The 27,148-nt window shown below is 39.4% G+C and overlaps 3 protein-coding genes across 7 annotated transcripts; 1 reads left to right on the top strand and 2 right to left on the bottom strand.

Annotated features, from left to right (window-relative positions):
* Positions 1 to 322: 322 nt before the first annotated feature.
* LOC137198882 (zinc finger protein 271-like) lies at positions 323 to 7,622 on the bottom strand. The gene is made up of 2 exons (XM_067612886.1): positions 7,300 to 7,622; positions 323 to 3,518 (listed from the first exon to the last, which is right to left on the bottom strand). Exons 1-2 carry the CDS (start codon positions 7,472 to 7,474, stop codon positions 646 to 648), a joined length of 3,048 nt encoding a protein of 1,015 aa, XP_067468987.1. The 5' UTR covers positions 7,475 to 7,622; the 3' UTR covers positions 323 to 645.
* A 1,838-nt stretch (positions 7,623 to 9,460) lies between these two features.
* Positions 9,461 to 24,161, bottom strand: LOC137198902 (gastrula zinc finger protein XlCGF57.1-like). 2 transcript variants are annotated; one of them, XM_067612914.1, is made up of 2 exons: positions 23,980 to 24,161; positions 9,461 to 14,601 (listed from the first exon to the last, which is right to left on the bottom strand). In XM_067612914.1, the coding sequence occupies exons 1-2, from the start codon at positions 24,035 to 24,037 to the stop codon at positions 12,917 to 12,919; spliced, it is 1,743 nt and encodes a 580-aa protein (XP_067469015.1). In that variant the 5' UTR covers positions 24,038 to 24,161; the 3' UTR covers positions 9,461 to 12,916. The 2 variants fall into 2 exon arrangements, with proteins under 2 accessions (XP_067469015.1, XP_067469014.1); XM_067612913.1 differs by lacking the exon at positions 23,980 to 24,161 and adding an exon at positions 17,140 to 17,525.
* On the top strand, positions 21,819 to 25,495 carry LOC137198938 (uncharacterized). Of its 4 annotated transcripts, none has more exons than XM_067612960.1 (4): positions 21,822 to 22,307; positions 24,278 to 24,339; positions 24,439 to 24,522; positions 24,638 to 25,495. In XM_067612960.1, the coding sequence occupies exons 1-4, from the start codon at positions 22,124 to 22,126 to the stop codon at positions 25,343 to 25,345; spliced, it is 1,038 nt and encodes a 345-aa protein (XP_067469061.1). In that variant the 5' UTR covers positions 21,822 to 22,123; the 3' UTR covers positions 25,346 to 25,495. The 4 variants fall into 4 exon arrangements, with proteins under 4 accessions (XP_067469063.1, XP_067469061.1, XP_067469064.1 ...); XM_067612961.1 differs by having other exon boundaries at positions 21,972 to 22,307; positions 24,662 to 25,495; XM_067612962.1 differs by lacking the exon at positions 24,278 to 24,339 and having other exon boundaries at positions 21,819 to 22,307.
* Positions 25,496 to 27,148: the final 1,653 nt, after the last annotated feature.

Genomic DNA, 27,148 nt, shown 5'->3' with positions numbered 1-27,148 from the left:
ATTTTATTTATATAGCGCCAAATCACAACAAAAGTCATCTCAGGGCACTTTTCACAGAGCAAGTTTAGATCATACTCTATAAATTTACAGAGACCCAACAATTCCCCCATGAGAAGGCGACAACAGTAAGGAAAAACCCAGCTGTAGGTGAGCAGCCATCTGCTTTGACTGGTTGGGTTGAGAGAGAAAGAATGGCGGGTTGAGATGAATTATACTTCATGCACGGACTGATCTTGTATGATAGCAGTTACAAAGAACAAGATAAAGCATTTAACAGACAGGATGTTTTCCAAGAATAGCTTTAAAAATGACAAGATACAACTTTTCGAGTTTTAATTTTATTCTCATCTGCAAATGAACCACCGGAAATCACATGAACCTTCCTCTGTATTTGTAATCCACAAGGTCCACCGAGTTAATGTTACAATGCTGAAAGTCCGAGGAAGGTGTAACCATTACTACTAACAGATAAAACATGACTGGAGATTTATTGCTGCAAGTGTTTAGCTCTACAGCTTCATTTACTGCCACTGCTCTCAACACAATTGACCTGCTGATTGAATCTTTTGCCTTCTCCTGTTTGTAGTGTCAATCATGTGTTTCAGATTCCTCTTCTGCAACGTCATGTTTTCTCTCCTGTATGGACTAACCGACACACTGATGGTATTTCAGCTCTGTATACCAAGCAAAACTTTTGTAACAAATATTGCAGCTGTATTGTTTTTCCATAGCGTGGACGGCCATGTGTGATTGCATAGTTCCCTTATGTGCATATCTTTGACCACAGATTGGGCAAGTGAATGGTTTCTCTCCTGTATGAGTCCTCATGTGGATCTGCAGATGGGACTTGTAAGGACATTTTTTACCACAAACTGAGCATGTAAACGAGCCCTCTCCCGTATGAGATCTCCTGTGGTTATTCATATGGCAATTCTGGTGAAATCTTTTGCCACACTCAGGGCAGCTATATGGTTTATTTACTGGATTACATCCCATTATACTTTCAGAGATGTCATTATTTTTCAAAGAATTTAATTGTGGTTCTCTGGTCTCCTTCCAGAAATCACTGTCAGCACTGTCGTCAGTATCAGGTTGTAAATGTCTATCTGGATGCGAGTTCCTGGCTGGTTCTGATCCATCAGCTTCTGTTTTCATCTCTCTCTCTTCAGCTGATCTGCTGGCCAGAGGAAGCTGCTCTTCCTCCTCATTAGTCCAGAGTTCCTCTTGTTCCTCTTTAATGTGTGGAGGCTCTGGGTCCTCCTGCTTTGCCACTGACATGTATTGGCTCAGACTTTTTGGTTGTTTTTGTTGCGTGCTCTCTTTCCAAATATCACAGTCGTTGCTCTTAAAAGATTCCTTGTCATCAGAGCAGTGTTTCCTGGTGTCCTTCCAAAAATCACTGTCAGCGCTGTCATCAGTATCTGGTTGTAAATGTCTATCTGGATCCGGTTCTGATCCTCCACAGTTCTGTCCATCAGCTTCCATCTGTTCAGCTGAGCTGCTGGCCAGAGGTTCTGCCTCTCTGTTCCACCCAGTCTGACTTGGATGAAGCTGTGAGGACTCACCGACACACTTATGTTCATTGAGCTGATGATGCCAAGTGAATCTTTCGTCACAGACATTGCAAATGTAGTTTTTCTCCTTTGCGTGAACTTCCATGTGTTTTGTCAGATTCCTTCTCCATGCGAATCTTTTATCACAAATCAAGCAACTAAACTGAGTTTGTCCGGTGTGGATTCTCATGTGTTTGACTAACGCCTCACTCGAGCTAAAACCTTTGTTACAAACTGAACAGCGGGAAGGCTTTTCCTCTGAGTGACATGTCATGTGGTAACTTAAGCTTTCACCTCTGGCAGTGATCTGTTCCTCAGTTTGGCTTTGATAAAGCTGTGAGGACTCACCATCACACTCGTGGCTTATGAGCTCCGACTCCGAAGTGAATCTTTTCTCACAAATGATGCAATTGTGCAGTTTTTCTCCAGTATGGATAGATATGTGTCTTGTCAGATATCCTGCTGTCGCAAATCCTTTCCCACAAAACAAGCAACAAAACGGTTTCTCACCTGTACGGCTGTCTTCAGATCTGTTATTACACACAGAGCTGCTAGATGTTTTCTTATCAGTTTTACATCCTTTATCACTTACAGATACTTTTTTATTTCTCTGATAAGTGACGCCTAACTGATGTTGCCTGGTCTCTTTCCAAAAATCAATGTCAACAGTGTCATCGGTTTCAAAGGACACTTTAGTCTTTGTGTAAGTATCTGGTTTTGATCCTGCACAGCCCTTTCCATTGAAGTACATCTGACCTGGCTGCCAGAACTTGCGACAACACTTGTGTTTTTTGATCTGATAATGCCAAGAGAATCTTTTACCACAGTCACTGCAGCTGAACGGTTTCACCTCTGAGTGGACTGCCATGTGTTGCACCATAATTCCTTTTTGTGTAAATTTTTTACCACACACAGGGCAACTGTACGGTTTCTCTCCTGTGTGGGTTCTCATGTGCACCTCCAAGTGAGACCTAAACTGCCATTTTTGACCACAAACTGAGCAAGGAAATAGTTTCTTTCCTTTATGCATTCTCATGTGGGTTTTCAGGAGGTAATTGTTAGGAAATGTTTCATCACACTCAGAACAGTTCAGTGGTTTCTTGTGTTTCTCAAGGTAACGTTGTGAAAACTCACCGACACACTTGTGGATTTTGAGGTGTGTCTTTGCTCTGAATCTTTTATTACAAACGCTGCAACTGAATTGTTTCTCCCCCGTATGAGTTGCCATGTGGTAGTTTAGAGTTCCTTTGTGTGCAAACTTTTTACCACAAACTGAGCAACTGAATGGTTTCTCTCCTGTGTGTGTTTTCAGGTGGTAGTCCAGACCTGATTTCTGAGTAAAAGATTTACCACAAACTGAGCAACTGAATGGTTTCTCTCCTGTATGAATTTTCAGGTGGTAGTCCAGACCTGATTTTTGTACAAAACATTTACCACACACGGAGCAACTATAGGGCTTTTTCCCTGTATGAGTTCTCATGTGTACGTTCAAATGTCCCCTCATTGCAAATGTTTTACCACACACAGAGCAGTGAAATGATCGGCTGTCGGGATCCTTCCAGTATTTATCACAGTCATCACTCTCAGTTCCAGAAAGGTTAGAATCCTTGTCATCAGTGTCTGGTTGTAAATGTCCATCTGGATGCGAGTTCCTGGCTGGTTCTGATCCTCCACAGTCCTCTCCATCAGCTTGTGTTTCCATCTGTTCAGTTTGTCTTTGATGAAGCTGTGAGGACTGAGGTTTCTCTTCATCATCTTCAGTCTTCACAGGGACAGGACTGAATGTGAACTCGGTGATATCAGCCTCCTCCAGTCCTTGAAGCTGCTCTCCCTCCTGACTGGTCCAGAGTTCCTCCTGTTCCTCTTTAATGTGTGGGGGCTCTGGGTCCTCCTGGTCCAGACTGGAGCTCCTCTCCTGCTGCTCAGGGGGAACCTCTTCTTTACTCTCCAACAGCTGCTGGATGTCTGCAGGAAACACAAACACACAAACATACATTTAGGGAAACCATGAGTTTATGTTTAAGCCATGCTTGACACGGCAACATTGGATTTTTACATGATCTATGTCATGAAGTGCCTTCATTTGTCAGATAGTATTATTCCCATCAGGAGTTTCTAACCTGAATTTCTATTAATCGTAATCTATTATGACCTTATATCTGCTAAGACATACTAAATATGTCCAAATTTAATCAGAAGTTGCTTTGCTGACCCAGCCACCACTCAAAATGCTACCCTACCACCCTTTTTGCTGACACTGAAGTGATGTACTGCAGATGGAGTAATGATACAGAGAAGAGTTGCTGTTACTTCTCAAATAGAGGAGGGTGAAAACAATAGATTCACATAAGAATCATGATTCTTATCTTCTACAATTCTGAATTGATTCACAAATGTCAAGACGATTTTCTAAATGTTACTAAAAAACCTGATGTTGATGAAAAGCAACTATGAGGGCAGTGCAGACCGACACAGTCTACAGTGCACATAAGCTGGAGTTATCTTGTTGTTCATCTTCAAAAATAGGCAGCGTTTGGTCAGATTTCTTGATTTAATGACTAAATAATTACTTTGTGAGATGAACGTGAAGTATATTGTGAATACTTTCTAAGCCATCACCCAGAGCAGCAATCTCCATGATAAACAAGACCGGCTGACCAACACACAATGCAGCACTTCAACTACTTAAACTAACTTTGGTGCGCAGTCTGTTTCACCTCAAAAACCCCTGCACCCATTCAGCATCTTGGACAACAATGGCTTTCCCCAGAGCTAACGGTGCAGCAGAGTGGCTGGAAACATAACGTTAATAACACAGCAGAGCACTGCTCCCCTCTCTGTACTCCAGATCAAACACAACTGCAGACCTTTTATCTTATCTGCCAGTTATGTTTCATACTGCATTTCAGGACACCAGTGAATTGTTTTGGCACACAGTGCACTGGTGAAAGAGACTAAACATTGTGCCCGCTTTTCTATTAATTCAATTGAGAATCGATTCTGAATCAAATTGGACATAAAGAATCAGAATCGAATCCTAAGATTCCCAAAGATTCCTGCCCCTATTTTTTGAACTTGCCTGATTTCTGTTATAACTACATCAAGAACAGCAATACTAGATACCTATTTCTAAATATAATATTTAGCTTTTAAAAATCTGAAAGAGTGATATTGGTCGATATTTATCTTTCTTACCACAATTAAACCACTACTGACCTGGAGAAGTAAACAGATCTCAGACCACAGATGGACCCCCACCAGTTTGCTCACAGAGCCAAATGATGGACAAAGGATGCTGGGGCATGTCTCCTCCACTAACCAGAATCATCTGGCAACTTTACTTCAGTTCTCTTTCTTGACTTCAGCTGTGCCTTCAACCATTTCAATACTACCAGATGTTTTTCAGATTAAGAAACTTCACCACCTCAACATCCCTCTACTCCTCATGCACTGAGTTCACAACGTCCTCAGCAACAGACCACAGGCTGTGGGAATAGGCACAATAACATCAACCATTATCATTGATCAGTCTCTTCTTCACAGCCTTGACACAAATGACTGTATCAGCCCTTCATCCAAGACCACATACTGTAAATACTCCAATGACACTGCCGTACTCTCACTACTCAATGACAATAACTCTGTTCCAGCTGGTCAACACAAACTATCACATCTTGAGGCTGAAGCATCTCAAAGTGCCACCAACAGCCGTTAGATGCTCCAACTGTCTCAACTGGTCTCAATCTCTAAATTCAGGCCCTCTAACGAGTGTGCTGGTGGTCTTTTTGGAAATTATTGCTACATTAAGATCTGAGGATTTATAGTTACTTTGATGTCTGCGTGTGAGCACTGATTGACAGTTGGCTCACTGAGTGGGACTACTTGATCAGGATGCCTGCCCTGTTAACACAGTTTAGCTAAAGTAGCTAATGTTAGCCCAAACGAGCACTGCTTTGTGTTCTCAGTAAGCTAATGTTAGCTTGGGTCCAAGGTAGCAGGGCGGCTGCTAGATCATTCGACTCCCAAAAAGCCTCAACTCCTCTCTAGAGATACTAGGTCAATCTTTTTTTTTTTTTCATTGAGTCATTTTGGTTGCAATCTCTAAATTCAGGCCCTCTAATAAGTGTGCTGGTGTTCATTGTGGAAATTATTGCTACGTTAAGATCTGAGGACTTATAGTAACTTTGATGTCTGCGTGTGGGCGTTGATTGACAGCCGTGATTGACAGTTGGCTCATCTGCTGCTCCCCCCAGCTCCAGGACTCACTACTACTGAGTCGGACTATTGTCACAATATTTCGTGAAGTTTAATGTTACTTGATGACGATACCTATCCTGTTAGCACAGTTTAGCTAAAGTAGCTAACATTGGCCCAAGTGAGCAGCGCTCGGTGTTCCCAGTAAGCTAGCGTTAGCTTTGAGGTAGTGGGGCGTGTTTCCAGAGTGCGACAGTTATTTTTGGCATTTCAAAAAAAAAAAAACGCTACAGTTTATAATTGTAGCGTCTGTTGTCCTAAATATTGATAACACACTAAGTATTTTAAAAATTAAGAGTTTTTCTAATTTGATGTACATGGGCATTGATATGCAAAAATGAACCTAATGGGTTTTATTTCTATTAAATAAAAGAAGAAAGCAGAACGACAGTGGGGGCAGTGGGCAAGATATGTAATTAGTGTATGCCTGAACACTGACAGTCTGAATGTATTCATACACTCAGATATGGTGATAAACAGCTACAATACATATGACCCTATTTTGTTTCCATACTTGAAGTCCACTGGAAAAAATAAAGCTTTTAAGCAGGAGCTAAATGTGGCTAACAGGCCGTATTTAAGACCGCAACGAACGATTATTATCATTATCGATGAATCTATTGATTACTTTCTCAATCAATCGATCTATAAAATGTCAGAAAATGATTTAAAAAACAACCTGAAATAGTCCACAACCCAAAGATATTCAGTTTACTGTCATAGAGGACTAATGAAACCAAAATATATTCACATTTAAGAGGCTGGTATCAGAGAACTTGGATATTTTTTTTGTAAAAAATGACTCTGCGATTAATTGATTATCAAAACAGTTGACGATTAATTTTCTATTGGTCATTAGCTAATCGTTGCAGCTCTAGTAGTATTGATCTTTAAAGGTCAGGTTCACAATTTTTCACGTCTTTATAAAACAACAGTACATCTACAGTCCTCCTTCTGTGCAAAAATGTATTTCAAAGTTTATCTGAAGCTAATATGAAGCTTCAGCGTCCAAATGAGTCAAATCAAGTAGATATCTTTCAACGTTACAGTCTTTTTAGTGCCAAAGTCCCTCTTTTTGTTACTATACTTCCACCTGCAGCTCAACAGGGAAACACTGTCCGAGGAAACACAAAGAGGGAATTTGATGCTAAAAAGACTGTAAATGTGTCAGATATCCACTTGATATGACTAACTCAGACTGCTGAAGCTGAATAGAAGCTTCACACAGACTTTAAATGACTGTGTGGACACACTGTGGATTTTGGCCTCCATCACTTCCATTGAAAGCACATTTGAAGGATCTTTTAATATCCAGTATGAACAGGAGGAATGATTACAGCGAAGAAAACCTCTTTCACTGTTCGTATGGACACCTGACTGTTGTTTGAGGACAAACTGAAAACATTGTGAACCGTCCTTTTAACCAACGTTAGTTTAGCATTAGCACTAGCAGATTAATAGACGCGTTTCCATCAATAGAAAGAAAACAAACCTGCTCTCTGCAGCTTCATGTCGGGGTTTAAGACCAAATCCAACAGTTTCCGTTTGTGATCGATCTCCTTTTCAACTCCAGATATCGATCTCTCGAAATGTCCAAACAGATCACCGCGAGCCGCATTTATCAGCCGCTGTTTGAATAAATCTTTAAGTTCCTGAAATCTGGACATTTTCCACAGATCGTAGAGTCAAAGAACAGAGAACTAAACTCTGAAGCCTTTTCTTTTATTTACATTTTCCTAACATCTTCACTCAGCTCGAACTACGCTAGCACACCCAATCATGCTAACTATGTTCCGCCAAAGCGCGCCAAGACCCGGAAACAAAAACACAGCTTCCGGTACACTCCACTAGCCTTCAGCGTAAAAGCGTTTTTTTCCCCAATGAACTGTATTTGTAATTTAATAAGTTAGAACAGTACAACATGACACCGTCGTAACAAAATGTATTCATATTAGAAAATATATGTATAGCCTGAACTATACATGAAAATGAATAGAGCGAAATGAACGCACCTACATAATGTGCATGTAATTATTATCCTTCAATACAAATAAAACAAAATATTAAAACATATATTTATTGATGAAAAACAACAGTAATAAAAATAATAATGTATTTGCATTTACAAAACGATATGTTTTTTTTATAAGTTGAATGACCAATTAATTGAAATTTGTGCTCTGGTTGACACATTGTGTATAACTGATACATGGAAACCTGTGCCTTCATAATGTCTTCATCTGATTTCATTTCTCTGCTCTCTTGTCAGCTGCATCATGGAGAGAACACAGGGATGTAAAGTATATACATTCAATTATAATCTTACATAAAAAGGTGGCACAAGACCCTCAAGAGGATCATACCCAATGTCAACTGCCAGTAAGAAATTACTGAATGACATTATATAGAAGTGTGTTCATATTTTTTGGCATTAAAAAAAAGCTTTAAGGGCCTTTTTGACATTTTGGAAATGATGTTTACTCATCCTATAGACATGAGTGGTACCTGGCAAGAAAGTGAGTGAGCCTAATTCACTAATAGTATAGTTTATAGTATATAATGTAAATTAATATAGTATAAATAATGTATAGTATAAATTTAACATCACATACCTTAATTAATAAACACAGAGAGCAATCACAAACATTAAAAAGGTGCACGAGAGTGACGCTATAGGTTGTTATGCAACACCACCGGGATCAGTATTCACCTGCTTTTAGCGCGTTCCCAACAACGTCAGACAGTAATGCCTGGTTGCATGTGTTTATGCGATTGACATCTGATCATGCCTTGAATGTTTTACAATAAAGTAAAGTCATGTTTGACAAAGAAAAGCAATAAATCATCAGCTTATATGTCTCAGTTTTGCTTAAAAAGTGAGCAGAACAATTATTCAATTATCAACATAGTTGCTGATTAACCTTCTGTCAATCAACTAATCAATTAATCGACTAACCTTGCAGCTCTAGAGAGGAATTTGAAAACATTTTAGAGGCTTGAGGTAAAACACAGTAATTCACAAGAAATAAAGCAAAAATTATTTAAAAAAAAAAAAAAAAAAGCTTGAAATAAAATCACAATTTTGTGCCCAAAATGTTATTTTTTCTGTATCCTGTCCGATCGTCTGGTGACCCCTTTAATTAACCCAGTGACCACAGTCCTGTATGTCCTCACCATCACAAATCTCAAAAAGCCTCAGGGCTTTTACTTTGAAGGTCAACAAACAATTCTATTCTGTTTATTTTATTTTGTATTATAGTCTATATTTTACTCAACATTTTATTATATTTTAGTCATATTCTATATATGTCTATTAAGACTCTCGTTCAGCCGCTGTAACACCTGAATTTCCAATAAAAAATCAATTATGTCTTGTTTTATCTTAAATTGAACCAGAAGTGTTTGTCGTCTGGTTTATCTCCACCAAGATAGCACATAGCCTCAACATCTTTGTAACAAACTCTGAGTTTTCACTAAACCTGCTGGAATACATCCCAGATCTACTTTCAAAGCCTGATAAATCTTCTTCCTCTGTGCCGTAGTCCTCTGCTGTCGTCTGCAACATCATCACCAGGTGGACAGAACAATATAGCTGCAAACAAGACTTAATGTCAGGGAAAGACAAAGAAATCAGAAAAAACACATTTTCCAAATTCACTGTGTCCGTGTATATTTATTTAAAGAATATATAACATAACTTTATGACCACTGTCGACTCAGCAGGTCCAGTTATAGTTTACATTCACAGAAGGTTGAATTAAACATTCATTCAACATGTTTTTTTTTAGGAAACGTGTAAATTTACAATGTGTTGACTTCATAATCCCCTTCATGTCAGCTCTGCATGATTCACAGTTCAAAAACTCCTCATTTATCTCATACTGGACCTTTATGCAGCCCCTCAGTTCAGCCTCTGTCTCTAACAGGAAGTCTTGGCTCCTGTCTCTTTAAGGCCCCGCCTCCCGATGAGCCCACTCTGTTCTGATTGGTCAGCTTTCAGGAAGCCTGCCGAGGGCAAGCTTTTAGGCGACCGAATTGTGGGAGACTTTTATTGTGAAGAAATTTATAGGAAAAGAAACGTGTTCCTCATTAAATTAGCGGAGCTTCATTAGTGGTGCTAAAAACCCGGGTGACACAACATATGGAGATGTTTGGAGATCTTTGTTCAGCAGATCAGTTAGAAATAACGCAGGGAGGAATAGTAAAAGCACAGTGATGATGTTGTTTAATGAGAAGAGCTGCAGGCAACCAGCACACGTCCAACAGGTCAAAAACTTATTTTACTTTGCACTGCTGTGAAATGAAAAAAACACTCAGAGCGTTCCAGCTCCATTGCTAGTCATGGCTACGCGTGACTACTCCCACATGACTGGAAAAATGCCATAATGTTAGCAGAGCGGAGCAGATGACCATACAACGAAATCTGTAACAAGCTGATGTCAGCTCAGGCTGAAAGTAGGAAAAACTGTTGGAAACCGAGCGTTGAGAGCACAGGGATCACCGCTACGTATATTATACTCATCAGTTGACCACGTTTCATAACATCCAACATTGTAACATTATATATAAAAATAAGGAAAAACATAAGTCCCCTTTAAAATATAGTCTTATTACAGTGACAGTTGAGAGATGTCGGGGAAAAAAGGAGAGAGACAGAAAATCGACTACCAGGACTCGCCAACTTCAGAGGTTTGTTAAGGGATTCTGTTCTGTCAGGTGAGTGTAGAGATGACTTTGTGTCAGGGTGTGAGGCCAAAAATTTAACTTAAAAACTTGTGATAATGACATTTTTTCTCCATCCTTATATGTTTGAATTCATGCCATAAATAAATAAACTTTTTACATACAGCGTGCGAGCCGTTAGGAATTAAACTTCATCATCTTTATGTTGTCGTTCTCTGCTCAGTCATATAAACTCACCGACAGGAATCAGTATTCTCTAATAAATGATGAAAAACGTTACCCTCTCTCACACCAGACTGCAAATACTGCTGTCAATGTGCCTCTTTCTGGAAAAATTATGGCTGCAACTATTAATTATTTTACTGACGATGCATTTCTTTCCCTACGTAACGGGCCTCACAAGAATACTTTTGTGTCTTTACCCTAAAACTGTCTTAAGCTTCTCTGTAAGGTTTACTCGTACGAGCATTCCGAGTCAGATTCAACAAACTCTCCGAACTACCCAAACATGTCGTAAATCTCTGGTTTCAGCCTGATGAATGATCACCAGTGCACATTTGTGAGATCTGATCATTAGCATCATCAGTGCCCCTAAAATTGTCCATATAAGGCTCCATGTTCCACTGTTTCTGGGCGAGATTCTTTCACAAAAATGTTCCAAAAGTGTAAAAACAAGACTGCAGAGCTTTAAGTCCTGCTTACAGAAATCAACAGACAAAAACATAATAACTTTAGAAGTGTCAGTAGTAGGAGACCTGAAACAATTAGAAAGTATTAATATGACGATGTGTCATCAGAGCAGCAGCTGTACTGTGACAGAAATAAAGAGACAATACTTTGACATGAAGTTAAATGCTAAAAAAAAATGTTTTTCTAAAGCAAAGCGCTCCATGACTCATATGAGAGGCCTTCATGTGACAGTCGAAGATATTAAAGGAGAGAATATTACAGCCTACAGTCGGTGATGTTACACTGTCAGCTGCAACACAACATAATACTGGACTACTTAAATTAAGAAGGGAAAAACTGGCATGGCCATTTTTGAAGGGGTTCCTTGACCTCTCAACTCAAGATATCTGAGTGAAAATGGCTTCTATGGGTACCCATAAATCTCCCCTTTACAGACATGCCCACTTTATGCTTAACACATAGTTTTTTTTGCAAAAACCATGCAGTTTTTTGCATGCAATATAAATGTGTTATTCTCACCTATTCTAAAAATGTGGTGTAATTGAATAAACAGTCTTGGAACTGCATAGATTTGATTTGACTGGAAAGCCGAGACTCTTGTGGATTCAGTGAGCCCACTGGCATTCACATGTGATGACGTCAGTCCTCACAGGAGCCGTTTCATTGTAGTGAAACCTTTTTTTAAAAAACAAAACTTGACCACATTGTATAAAATGAACTATTGTGACCTCTCGGATAATCACAGCCTCATGAAACTTTACAACCACAAACTAGAGACCGAGGGCATTCAGGTGACTTTCCAAGGTATACTGACAGTAAAGGAGGTTTCTGAGCAATTTTCAGAATAAAAGTGATTGCAATTCAATCTCTGAAAAATGCAGAAATCACCAAATGTCAAAAGTTTGTGGTTCATGTGGTATTCTGAAGTGGTTAAAAATGGTTACATTTTGCACCAAATCTGTGTAACAAATGGTATCAACCCAAAAATTACACTTATGAGACATAATGGAGCATGGGAATGACCATCATTATGTTCTAAACCCTTTTATACTCTAAACTTTCACAATTTGAATAGGTGCGTCACCAAAACACAATGTTTATTACAGATTTATGACTAGAAAAACATTTCAACTTAATGTTCAGGTTCCCAGCTTTCAGATAACATAAATCACTTCTATGTGGCAGATACTGTTGACCTGCTATCTCCCCCTAAACATCCCTGCCCCCCCTAAAAAGGACAAAAATGGGTCTCTGGTGGGTCTTTAAGGGTTAAAATAGTTGGTGATTAATTTTCTGTTGGTCGACTACTCATTAACCAACTGATTGTTGCAGCTCTAGTCTAAATAAAGTAATCCTAGAATATTTATGTGATCAATAACTCGTTGTGTATTCTGTGTCTCTTTGACGAACTGACCTGGATGTTCTGTTTCAGAGCTCAGGTGATGAACTTTAGGTTTAAATGGGAGAATCTTAACTATTGTTTACTTTCCACCTGTTTTAAACAGTCAGTCAAGACTCTTTAGCTGCCAGATTTGTCTCAAAATGGATCCATTTGGCAACCTGAAAGCTGATCCTGAATGTCAGCTTTGAACATAATCCAGGTACTGGGCACATACAGATAGTTTGTGAGACAATCTTATCTAACTGCAAAATGATACTTTCCACTCACTGTCCTTATAAATACAAATGCATGAATTCAGAATGTGCTTAAAAGAGATGTGAAAACCGTCTAACGATTAAGCACACGTGTGATTTTTGACAAGTAATTTCTTATTGAATCCTTTGCCACAAACGCTGCATTTGTAGAGTTTCTCCCCGGTGTGAATCGTCATGTGCTCCGTCAGATGAACGTTTTGTTTAAAACTCTTACCGCAAACTGAGCAACTGAACGGTTTCTCTCCTGTGTGAATCCTCATGTGCGTTTTCAGATTCCCCTTCAGACTAAATGTTTTACCACACTCAGTGCAGCTAAATGACTCCTTGGCAGTAACTTTTTTCTCAGTTTGGCTTTGACGAATCTGTGAAGACTCACCGATACACTTGTGTGTTTTGAGCTGCGTGTACCATGTGAATCTTTTCTCACAAACGTTGCAGCTGAATCGCTTTTCCTCTGTGTGGACCGACATGTGCAGTGTCATACGTCTTTTATGGGCAAATCTTTTATCACAAAACGGGCAACTGAACGGTTTCTCTCCCGTGTGAATTCTCACGTGTAGCTGCAGAGTTCCTTTCTGGCTGAAGCTTTTGCCGCAGAATGAGCATTCGAACGGTTTCTCTCCGGTGTGAATTCTCATGTGCGCTAAAATGTTTCCGCTGCAGCTGAAACGTTTCTGACAAACGGAGCAACTGAACGGTTTCTCCCCCGTGTGCGTTCTCATGTGGCTCATCAGATGGTCCCTACGGCAAAATGTTCTCCCACATTCAGAGCAGCTAAATGACTCCTTGTCAGTATTACATTGCACATCACTTTCATCGTCATTTTCAAGAGAGTTTACACCTGCCTGAGGTTCACTGATCTCCTTCCAGTCATCACTGTTATCAGCCTCAGCTTCTAAAGCTTTATCATAAGTAACTGGTTTTAAATGACTATCTGGATCCATGTTGCTGGCTGGTTCTGATCCTGTATGAATGTTATTGTCAGTCATGTCTCTGACGTTACTGCTGGTTGTTTTCTTTCCTGTGTGGATTCTCATGTGTCTGCTAACATCTCCACTGTATCTGAATGTTTTCTTACAAACTGTGCAACTGAACGGTTTTTCTCCTGTGTGAAGTCTCATGTGACTGATTGAGTTTCCCTTTTGAGAAAATCTTTTGCCACAGAAGGAGCAGCTAAATGGTTTCTCTCCCGTGTGAATTCTCATGTGTGCGTTCAGATGTGGCTTCCGACCAAATCTTTGACCACATTCAGAGCAGCTAAATGATCTCTGAGCAGCGTTACAGCTTATGTCACTTAAAGGGTCGTCATTATTTTTCAGAGTGTTTAATCGTGATTGAGGTTTCCTTGTCTGTGCCCAGTCATCATCACTGACGTCAGTCTCAGAAGAGTCTGAAGTCTTGTCATCAGTATCAGGTTGAAAATGTCTATCTGGGTGTGAGTTCCTGGCCGGTTCTGATCCTCCACAGTCCTCTCCATCAGCTTCTGTTTTCATCTGTTCAGTTTGTCTTTGATGAAGCTGTGAGGACTGAGGTTTCTCTTCATCATCTTCAGTCTTCACAGGGACAGGAGTGAATGTGAACTTGGTGATATCAGCCTCCTGCAGCCGTTGAAGCTGCTCTCCCTCCTGATTGGTCCAGAGTTCCTCCTGTTCCTCTTTAATGTGTGGGGGCTCTGGTTCCTCCTGGTCCTCCTGGTCCAGACTGGAGCTCCACTCCTGCTGCTCTTCTTCACCAACAATCACTTTTCGCACATCGAAAGGTAAAGCTGAAACACAGACAGACAGATATTAATCCATCAAGTTCCATCAAGCTTGATAAAGATAATTTATGTTTAAGGTATCCTGTGGAGTTTTCAAACACTAGTAGCACTATAGAGCAGTATTTTTATGAGTGGGTGACAAAACAAGAGTAAATCAAATCAAGTGGATATTTTCCAAAGTTACGTGTGGAGCTGCAACAAAAAGTCAATTAATCAATTAGTTGCCAACTATTAAATTTTGATAATCAAATAATCATTTTGAGTCATTTCTTAAGAAAAAAAAGTCCAAATTCTCTTATTCCAGCTTCTTAAATGTGAATATTTCCTGGTTTCTTTAGTCCTCTATGACAGTAAACTGAATATTTGGGTTGTGGACTGTTGGTTGGAACAAAAAAAGACATTTGAGGACATCACTTTGGGCTTCGGGAAACAGTGATGGACATTTTTCACCATTTTCTGCAATTTTATGGACCAATTAATCAGATTTCAGTTTGTTTCCATGCTTGGCTGCGGTGCAGGAATGGCAACACAACAAAAGAATTTTCCAGGAGTGAACCAACAATAGTTTCACTTTTTCCACTGAAGAAACACAGCCAAAGTCTGACCATTTATAAATCAAAAAGATGCTGAAAAACTAATTCATGCCTTCATTTCAAGCCAACTTGATTACTGTAAAGTACTTTTTACTGGCCTCCTGAAAAAAAAACACACTGAGAGACTTCGCTCATTCAAAATGCTGCAGCCAGAACAACCAGAACAAAGAGAAGAGAACACATTAGTCCAGTTAAAGCTGTTCTGCACTGGGTTCCTCCTCTTTACATACAGAGCCCTTCATGGGTTTGGACCAAGCTACATTGCTAACACTGCGATCGTCTGCTGCTGGTTTATTGGAGATTCCCAGCAACAGCCAAAAGAAAACTGGGGATGCAGCCTCTGTCAATGACACCTCAAAGTTATGGAACACAATACTGATTGATATCAGGGAAGCAGCTTGCTAGAGATCTTTAAAAGAAAGATAAAAACTTATCTCACTTTAGGCTTTAACTACCTTTTCTCTTAGTCTGCTTCACACCTATGCACTACTGTACTTCTTTTAAAATGTATTTTACTTGATTTTATACATTCTGTGTATTAATTTTACTATTATTATTATCATTCAGTATGTATTCTATTTTATGTCAGTGGGTTTTATCTTCCATCTTATGTTCTATGGATTCCAGTTCACTTTGTTTTATTTTATCTTCTTTTTATTATTATCATCATCATCAAGTGGGTTTATTTTTCATCTTATGTTCATAGATGCTGAGGTCTACAGTTGGTAGGTTTGAGCAAAAAGACTGTGGTGTGTGTTTTTTAACCCCTACAGCGCCACTACGGGTCCCCCCCTGGGGTAAGCTGAAAGAAGCTGTGTCCATTGGGAAAAGGGAGGTCACCATGTCTTTTATCAGCAATGTGACAAAGTTTCTACAAAGCTCAGTTTTCCCCCCATACAAACTACAACGCCAAGCTTGTGTTTTTACATTCACACACTTCGGAAAGTTCTATTTTCAGGGGAAAAAAATACCATTTTAGTCTCGACAGAGGGCAAAAACGGAGATAAGATGACCCAGTTTACCAATTAATCCAGTTTAGCGTGGACATCGTCTTAATCTGTCCATTGATAATCATTTGGTCTGTAAAATTATAGATCAAATTTCAAAATATTCACAACCAATCGCCAAAAAACAGAAATACATCGAGTTTAATATCAAACAAGAAAAACAGAAACTGGAACTCCTTCATTTCTTTACTACTTAAATAATTGCAGATTAATTTTCTATTGATTAATTGTTTCCGTTCTACTTGAATTTTAAAATTCGATCACAACATTATTGCATCGCTTCACTTTCCATCGGTAGCATTTATAGATACGATTCAAAGGATGAATATAGAACTGCAACTAACAATTATTTTCATTATTGTTTAATCTGTTGTTTGTTTTCTTGATCAATTAGGCCCTCAAATGTCTTGTTTTGTCCACAACCAGAAGCTGGAATCAGAGAATTTACATCTTTCTCTTAAAAATGACTCAAAACGATAAATAATTATCAAAATAGTTGGCAATTAATTCAGTAGTTGGCAACTCATCAAATAATAGTTGCAGCTCTAGATGAGTGAATCTTTAAAAAAAAAAAAAAAAAAAGTTTTGCAGCTTTGTCCACAGTTTTAAACTTTAAATTTTTTTTACTTTCCATTTTAAGAGCATCTTTGCTATTTCAGGAGAAGCTGTTATTAGTTTATAAACCATCAGAGCAACTTTCTGTACCTGCAGCCTGACAATCAATCAGAGATTTTACTGTGAGCTTGTAAGTTTAGATCTGTTTTACTGCCATGATGACTAAATGAAAGATCCCGCAGTGAATCACACAGCTAACACATTACAAACTAAGACACAACATGCAGAAAGACAAAATAAAACCTCACAGCAGGAGCGAGCTGCGGCTAACGTTAGCTTAGCTCTCCCTGCAGCGTTAGCGTGTTTTCAGCAGTAAAATCCGCACAAACCTTCTGTTCGCAGCTTCGTTTCAGGGTTTGAAAGGACATCCAGCACTTCACGGTGTCGGTCCATCTCTCCTCCCCTTACTATACTGAATACTGCCGTTTTCCTGCGGTTATTTACAGCCAGGCAGCGGATTCACTCCGCTCACTGCTCGCATCATTAAAGTCGGATAATACGACTTCCGGGGAAAAGGTTTCAAAATGAAAGCCTCTCCGGCGGCCTGTTGGTTTTTTATAATATTCAGAATTAAATTCTAACTGGAATGGAAACAGCTACAGCCAAAAAAAACAGTTAAAGGTTGAGATGAATGCGGAATAATGGAGGTCTGCAATTTAGTTAAACCGGAAATGCTTCTTCTTCTGCTGCTGCTTTTGGCGGTTGGCAAACAGCTTTTAGGTGCATTACTGCCACGGTCTTTATTGGAATGTGGATCCAAATGGTTACCATTACATTAAATTCTCCTATTAAGCCATGTAACCTACATCACCAGAACTCCTCTGTAAAATTTTATCTAATACCTAGTGTCATGTGATACCTTTGGAATGTAATTTTAAGTGTCTGTCTCTCTTGTTTATATCTAGGACAGTGTAAAATTACATGCACCACCGTTTCCTGTAGTCCAAAACGTTCGTATCTTCCTGTAGCATGCTTATTCATGATGTTTAATGTACCCCAACCGGTGTGACCAAACCTCGTCCTTGACTTACTATCCCTTTCTACCTTTCTATTCCTACTGCTTCCTCTCATTTCTCCCTCTACTTTGCTTTGAATGCTGTCGTAGTACCAACCCTTATTTCCTCCATCCCACTCTTCCTGCCATTTATTTTTAATTTCCAATTTGATTACACTTTTAACCTCAGCCTTTCTATATTTTATGACCACACTTATTTCTCCTTCTCTTGTTGCTGCTTTGGCATATTTATCAGCTCATTCATCCACACCAATATGTGCAGGAATTCACATGGATTTAATCTCTATTCCTACCCCCTTAATTCTGAATATTGTTTGAGTTGTGTCAAGTACTATGTCTTGCCTTGTATCTGACTGCATGCATTTAATACTTGTCAGTGCACTGCTGTAATCAGAACCTACTAAATCTTTGATTGGTTTGGCTTTTTCTGTCCAGTTTAGAGCCCATGAGCAGCAGCAGGAGTGGTCCAGTCCAGTCTGGACCAGGAGGAACCAGAGCCCCCACACATTAAAGAGGAACAGGAGGAACTCTGGACCAGCCAGGAGGGAGAGAAGCTTCAAGGGTTGGAGGAGGCTGATATCACCAAGTTCACATTCAGTCCTGTCCCTGTGAAGAATGAAGACGATGAAGAGAAACCTCAGTCCTCACAGCTTCATCAAAGACAAACTAAACAGATGAAAACAGAAGCTGATGGAGAGGACTGTGGAGGATCAGAACCAGCCAGGAACTCACATCCAGATAAACATTTACAACCTGATACTGATGACAAGACTTCAAACCATTCTGAACTTGAAACAGATGACAGTGATGATTGGAAGGAGACCAGTGAAGCTCAATCAGGTTTAAGCTCACTGGAAGAAGTGCCTGTTAGTGATCTGAAATGTAATAATGATTTTGGGTGAAATATTGGATCATTTGAACATTTATTGAAATGAAACCATATGAGCAGTTTAGAGGGAAAATCGCTATTTGGTGGAGCTGTTAATTTGACACTGACTACACACTGGTTTTTGTAAAATGTCAAAAGCCAGAACATTTGGAAACCACTGGTTTCATCTTTGACAATTTGTTATATTTTAAAAGCTTGTTATATTATCCATTGTGTCAAATCTTCATCTGAAAAGTAAAGCTGTCAAATAAATGTAGTGGAGTAGAAAGTACAATATTTCCCTCTGAAATGTAGTAGAGCGGAAGTATAAAGTAGCATCAAATGGAAATACTCAAGTAAAGTACAAGTACCTCAAAATTGTATTTAAGTAGAGCACTAAATGTACTCAGTTACTTTACACCACTGGGCTCATTCATATATATAATATGATCACAGAAGATCAGTGGAGAACATGTTCCATCCTCTTCTGTATGTACCAGAAGATGAATTTTTGGAGTTCAGGATATTACTCAGACTGCAGCTATCAAAATTGAGATGTTGTCCAAGATGTTTCCTACAATAAATCCATCCTGTGATCAGTGTGGACAGACACCGCCCAGCAGACATAGTTCACGTGGTGACGTTGTGTCCCTGACCAAAAATGGTTCTGCAGCATGCACATGAAACACAAATCACGAAACTCAAGTCAAATTGCTTTTTAGTGGACATGTGCACATATTTGAAATACATATATATATGTCAGTGTCAATTTCTCCCTCTAATGAATTTTAGGTCTGGTCCAATTTTGGTTTAAAAACAGTTGTGAGCAAACAGTTACAGGGCATCGTCCTTTTCACGTTCAATAAAACTTTTATGTTCATTCATTAATTGGTTGAGAGTGTCCAAGAGGGACGTCCTCTGCCAATAGAATCAACGTCTTTGGGCATTACATGCTTTTAACAGTTTAGCAGTGATAGGAGCTTTATCTGAGTTAATAAAAGTTACAAAGGTTTTATTATTGACTCACATATCTTCTTGCCTCATGTATGATAATTCATGTTTGATATAAGCGTAGCCCAGAATATGCATAGTTCAGCATGAGTGTTGTGTTGGGCGTCAGTTTATACCTTCATAAAATCTTTAAAGACCTGACAAAGGAGACCGAGGATGCCGGGAACAAACTGTGGCCGCTAGTTTAACAGGCAAGGAAGGAGGGGAAGAAAGCAAGCTTCAGATGGCCCTTCGCACACATCGATGGTCTCTGAGTGTTTAGAGAGAATTATGATTACTTTTCCAGTTCTCAGGGTATATTTCTGATTTGTTCTGTCTTTGTCTTACAACAGAATTGATTAAAGGTATTTCAAAAGCTTCTGGTCTCAATTTAAACTTACGAAAATGTTAACGAATGGCCATAAAATAATGTGATGTTCCCTCTTTATGTGATATCCCTGTGAAAGATCAGGTAGCAGAGTAATTATCACCAAAGACGTGACGAGGTTTGACTTGTCATTGAAACAACACAAATGAAATTAAATTCATTGTTACAAAGAGACTCTCAAAAGCTGAAAGCATATTCAGACTTAATTATGTGGCATTCTTTTTGGATATTGATAGAGTGTTATCCAAAAGAATCAATAATATGTTGTTTAATTTTGTGTGGACAAACAAAATTTACTTTGTAAGAAAATCATTAATAATGAACACAAATCAATGTTGAGGGTTGAATTTTCTGGACTTTACAACTCTAAACAATAGATCCAAAATTAATTGGCTCAGACAATTAATTTTGTAAAAATTCAGATGAAAATGTTTCATGTTTGTTTTGGAATTATTCTCATACAGAGTCCATCCAAACATGTTTCATTGAAGATTTCTGTTTTTGTTTTAAGGATGTTTCCTTTGGTGTGTTTGATTTAAAAAGGAAAATATTTTATAATAAATCTTTTATTTTTACTTGCTAAATATTACATCCACAAATACAAATTCAAGGGTTCTAAACCGTTCTTTCCTGAACGAACTCTGAATATGTGGATACCAGAAAAATATTCAAAGAACTCTATAACTGTAAGGACTGTGCTATTATACGCCACTTTGTGACCCTGCAGGACTGATGTTGGAGCATCTTTGACTGAAGTTGGTGCTATGATTCAGACTTTTGAATGAAGGGCATTCTTGTCCTTGGATTTTTGTCTGTATTCCTGGGTAGTGTGTTGTTGTTTTTGTATAAGCTGTTGTCTTAAATTGCTTTAAAAAAAAGTTTGTAGCTTCATGTCACTGGCTTCCATTGAAAATGACTTATAGCCTATTGCTTTGTGGCTGGTGGTCTGAACACACAGTAATGATAGCAGAGCAGAGCAGCAAATTCCAGCAGTAACAAACGAGACCAGCTGACCAACACACACCGCAGCATTAAACGACTTAAACCAACTCCGAGGTGGAGAAAATAACTCGGTGCTCAGTCTGTTTCACCTCAAAAACCCTGAAGCCACTCAGCATCTTAGACAACAATCAGTTCAGCAGAGAGGCTGCTCCACTGCTGGAGATACAACATTAATAACACAGGGGAGCATTTTTTTTATTCTCACACAGGCAAGAGACTCTAAGATGCTCTCAAATTAATTAATTAATTAATGCAGTTACCTTGTTAAAATAAAAAGGCTGCAAACCATTTTTCTTATCTGCCAGTTATATTTCATATTGTATTTCAGTGGACTGAGTACAACAGTGAATGGTTGGCACACAGTGTACTGGAACAAGAGACTGAAAATTGTGCCCCCTTTTCTATTCATTCAATTAAGAATCGTCTCTGAATCAAATCGGCACCCAAGTATTGAAATTAAATAGTATAATCGATAGTATCGAATCGGGAGATAAGAATATGGCCAGCAAAATAAACACTGTCATTTGTCACAACCTTTATTTTTCATCTTTTTGTTCTACCTTGGTATAAAGTTTAACTCCCTATAAGCACGTTCTTCTGTCAAATGGTGATTTTTTTTCACTTAAGTGCACGACACTGAGTATGTTGCACCACGCACGTTCTCCAGCCTTTGCCACCTTTGTCTCAAAAAAAATCAGGGAAAACATCTTTCTGTTCGATTTCGCCCTGACATCATTCATTTATTTACATTTTTAGTTTTTTTTTTTAGTTCAGGCTTTACATATATTTTCTAATTGAATACATTTTGTTAAGGTATGAAGGCATCATGTTTTACTGTTCTAATTAAATTACAAATGAAGTTCATTTGGGGGGGGGGAAACCCACGCATTTATTCTGAAGGCCAGTAGAATTTGCCGGAAGTTGTGTTTTTGTTTCCGGGTCTACGGCGCACTTTGACGAAGCATGTTTGGATGTGATGAACACGTTAGAACAATGTAAATAACAGAAAAAAGCCTCAGAGTTGAGTTCTCTGTTCTTTGACTCTACTATATGTGGAAAATGTCCAGATTTCAGGAACTTAAAGATTTATACAAACGGCGGCTGATAAATGCGGCTCGCGGTGATCTGTTTGGACATTTCGAGAGATCGATATCTGGAATCGAAAAGGAGATCGATCACAAACGGAAACTACTGGGCTTGGTTTTAAACCATGACATTAAGCAGCAAAGAGCAGGTTTGTTTTCTTTCTACTGATGGAACGTTTATTAATCTGCTAGCACGAGCTGATCAACAGTTTATATGGATCAAAAAACTTGGGACATTCATGAGTTATTCCTATACAAATGCTGTTTAGATCATTTGCTTATAATAATCAAGTAGTCCGCTCACAGTGTTCATTTTTGGGTCTTTTCTTACCTGACAACATATGGAAAAAAACAAAAAACTACATTAATTCTATCTTCTTTTTTTTAACTTACCTCCCATGATTTTGTCCCCCATACAGCAAGAAAAACATGTTTAACTGTTCATTTGGGCTCCTGCTTCTACTGCTTTTTGCTGTCATTTATAGTCCCGCTAGTTTGTCTCCTCTGCTCTCTGTGTTTCATCAGCACACACACAGATCGGAGCAGAGGAGAGACAGAAAACCAGGTGAAGTGAAGATAACGTTTCACTTGAGTTGACGACAGCTAATGTTACACTCGTTATGTTACTGTAAGTACAATAAAAAGCTTTGTGAGTAAAAAGCCAACAAGAGTAATCTATTAATGTAATCCGCCCCAAAAGATACACAGACACCAACCCCAAACGCCAACCCCAAAGGTTTGAGTGAATCACTGGGAAATAAAATAAAATATAGGGTTGTACGATAATATCGGCACATCATCGGTATCGGTCAATAAAGGCTTTAAAATGAAACATCGGAATCAGCCCGAAATGAACATTTCTGCTGATATGACTGGCTGATTCGCCGTCTCCTCCGCCGCCTGGCTGTGCTTCCCTCCGCGGATTGTTTCACCCCGACGGTCCTTCCTCTGCAGGCTGCACTCCACTCAGCCGCCGCCCGTCAGACCCGCCGCTTCTTCCCACCTGAATAACAAAGTGGGGGTCGGTGCTGAAGTTGGATCCACACAGAGAGCGGGCCTACATTATCAATATCAGTCACAATCTTACAGATGTCACTACATTCAATTGACGCACTTCCTACCGCGTTACCATGGCATTGTCACGGTGGTAAATGGGGGGAACTGTAGATGCTAGCTAGCAGCAGAGTGTTTGAATCTAGTTTCATCTGGTATAAAATAAACACACGCACAAGATGCACACGGCGGTGCTGTGTTTGTCCGCTACAATGGCGTCTACCAAAGAGTAACTTACACACATACAAGATAATACATCGGCGTTGTGGTTGTTCCACACAAACTGTTATAAATTGACTTTTATTCAGTTTTAAGCCACATTTTTATCATAAATTTGGGTCGTTTTTAACTATATCTTTTAGCCGGAAGAAGGATTTTAGTCATTGGACGTCTGGATCTTAAGTTATCAGAGAAATAAACTGGACAAACGTTAGAAGCAGCTCGGCTAACAGCCCCTCCAGGAAGTCTGGTGGTCACCAAACATCGTCGGAGAAATATTGATTTTTTTAGGTAAAACAGCTTTAATTAGTATTTTAACAATTTTAATCTGCATGTACGTTTGTTTTTGGAGAAGAGGAGACCTCTGCGGACAATTCGGCTCCCGGGAGAAACGGACCGAACGTCTGGATCTAAAGTTAAAGAGAAATAAACTGGACAAACGTTAGCAGCAGCTCAGCTAACAATCCATACCGGACGTCCGGTGGTCGCCAAACATCGTCAGAGAAACACTGATTCTTTAGGTGAAACAGCTTCATTCAGTGTTTTTACCTGTAATCTCCGGGTCCGTTTGTTCTGGAGAGGAGGAGACCTCTGCGGGTAAAAACATCCCGAATGATGAACATTGGAGTAATCCTATCCCGGTGAAGCTGGTTATTTAACAACGAAGACAACAACTCCCATGATCCCTTGCTACTTCACACCGTCATCACACTCCGTCTTTTGTTATTGTTTTGATTGAGACCCCTAGCGGCTGTTGTGCGTTTAAGTCCCAAAGAGAGTGGGTGGGTGAGGAATGAGGAGTGATACACTTGAGTTTAATCTGTTTGAGTGTAATCTGTTTTTCCAGTGCACGTTGTTGCGCATGAAAACGCACCTCCAGCCAGGCGTGTGGCGATGGCAGATAAAGCGGTTAGCAGCTTACAGTATGCCTTGCAATCTATTAATATATCTATTTGACATACATACATTCATACATGGGCTCTAATCTCTTTGTATCTGTATTTACAGAGTAGCACTACTGCTGGTAAACGGACTGCGGGGCCACAGTCAGACAGCACGATACCAGCCAAGCGTTTTGTGGCCAAAAAAGCGGTAAGATACCATAATGTTCAAAAATTATTTCTGCTTCTGTATTTCATTCAGTTCCATTTTGAGTAGAGGAACATTGGCACTGCGGGCTGATGACTTATATCTTCTAAAATTACAGACTAATGTTGAGAAATCTTTCCAGCACCTCGTGGACCGCGACGCAGGGGAGAGTCTGTCTGTGCTGCTTACGCGCAGAACGAGGGAACTTGACGCAGAGAAAGGCCGAGCGGAGGCGTTGAAGGTTGAGATGACAGACTTGCGAGAGGAGATGACAGCCTTGAGAGAAGAGAGTCAGAGACAGAAGGAAGAACTGGAAAAACAGATCAGTGAACTGCGGGCAGCTCTGGACGTCCAGACAACGCAGCAAGATGTTAATTCGCCAGAGAAGCCGCTATCGAGCCCCAGACTCTCCTCAAAACCAACATCTTCGGCTTCCTGTTCTCCTTCGAGCTTCTCCATCATCCCGGCCGACAGCAGTCATTTTCATCGACTTTGCCGGCAGCATCCAGACATTAAAATACGTGAGGTGAAACCGGAGGACCACACGACTCTCCTCCGTATGAGCCAGGGCCGCGCGGATCGTTACGGCTGCTTACTGTTCAGATTCGTCACACCAGAAGAGAAATACCGAGCTTGGTGTGTCACAACAAACTGGGACGGATCCAGAGGAAAGTGGGAGCTCCCTGGAAACCTGAAGGAGTTTCTCGTCAACACTATGCGTCAGAAATTTTCCCCGATGTCAGGAAGAGATGAGAAAATGCTGATCAACCGCATCAACGAGGTGCTGCGAACACCACGTCAGTTTGCCTTGGGACTCATTCATTAGACCAACATGCACCCACATAAACATACTCTCAGACATGTCCTTTGTTTGCAAGAATTATACCTCTAGTCCTGCAATCTTTTCAGTGACTGAATTTGTAAATGGATTTTTTTATACACTGTACCTTTTTATAATAAATACTTTTTCTGTGAAGTACCTTCTTGACTTTACTTTTATATACTATACTATCACTTTCAATAAATCTTGATAAACGATATATAACCAAACAAATTAAGTTCTTGATGCATAGTTGAGACATAAGCATTTATTTTCTACAGAAACACACTGAGTCAATATTGATTGATGTGCAACAGTATTTTATTTGGATAAACAACATAGAAAAGGATGATCATCAAAAGTAGGCTGCAGCTGCTTGTTTTCAAGTTTTCAAGAATGAAGATGTGGACACATTTGGTTCATAGAGCATCGTTTGCTATCCTAACATCACAGTGTTTCTACAGTCAATATTAGCACTACTAAAGTTGTACAGATGACAAATCAATCCATTGTCTTGCCCAACTTTATATGGTTTCATGATCAATCTGCATCAATGATACAGTATTACAACAGTGAAGTAGCTTGTGTGCAGAACTCGATGATGATTTTTATGAAGGACACGTTGGGTTTACAGGGCTCATCACAGCCTCTTTTCCAACTTTCTCTTTTAAAAGTAGCGTCTCATGTTTTATCCATGAAACACACTGTAGTGCAAACGCTGTGATTTAACATTAATTACGAAACCATGTGACCATAACATGAAGTGAGATACATGAGAGTTATTGCTGAAGAAGCAGAAAATAAAAGTCCTTTAAACGGGGCTATTTGGTGTGCGGAAATCTCTCTGTTCAACTCAGTGGAGATAAAAGATACACAGGAATTATAAATTAATCCATTAATTAAAATAGTTGTGTGGGAGTGAAATTTTTATGAGACAGGGTTGCCTCCCCATGTCGCTCCACGTTAAACGCACAATATGTAATTTCAGCCGCTAGGGGTCTCAATTAAAACAATAACAAAAGACGGAGTGTGATGACGGTGTGAAGTAGCAAGTAGTTGTCTGTTGAAGTTGTCTTCGTTGTTAAATAACCAGCTTCACCGGGATAGGATTACTCCAGTGTTACTCGTTCAGGATGTTTTTACCCGCAGAGATCTCCTCTCCAGAACAAACGGACCCGGAGATTACAGGTAAAAACACTGAATAAAGCTGTTTCACCTAAAAAATCAGTGTTTCTCCGACGATGTACGGCGACCACCAGACGTCCGGTACGGGCTGTTAGCTGAGCTGCTGCTAACGTTTGTCCAGTCTATTTCTCTGATAACTTAAGATCCAGACGTCCAATGACGAAATCCTTCTTCCGGCTAAAAGATATAGTTAAAAACGACCTAAATTTATCATAAAAATGTGGCTTAAAACTGAATAAAAGTCCATTTATAACAGTTTGTCTGGAACAACCACAATGCCGATGTATTATCTTGTATGTGTGTAAGTTACTCTCTCAATGGTAGACGCCATTGTAGCGGACAAACACAGCGCCGCCGTATGCATCTTGTGCGTGTTTACTCTTTGGTAGAGGAGGTATGACGCCATTGACATGCGACCAAATAAAACGGTCCGTTACTTTGATTAAATTACAGATTTCTCTGGGTTTGAAAATTGTTGGAAACATTTGGGATAATGAGTACACAACTCAACAACATATATAACATAGGTCTAGTTGTTTTTAGACTTTTTAATGTGGAATAATTACATATTATAGCTTTAAGTTCTGCTCTGGAACATTAAAATAGCAGTTACTGTACTGTATG

The sequence above is a fragment of the Thunnus thynnus genome, chromosome 15 (assembly GCF_963924715.1).
Source record: "Thunnus thynnus chromosome 15, fThuThy2.1, whole genome shotgun sequence".
NCBI lineage: Eukaryota > Metazoa > Chordata > Actinopteri > Scombriformes > Scombridae > Thunnus > Thunnus thynnus.
Note: the sequence above shows the minus strand (reverse complement) of the source record. Positions and strands in the feature narration are given on the sequence as shown.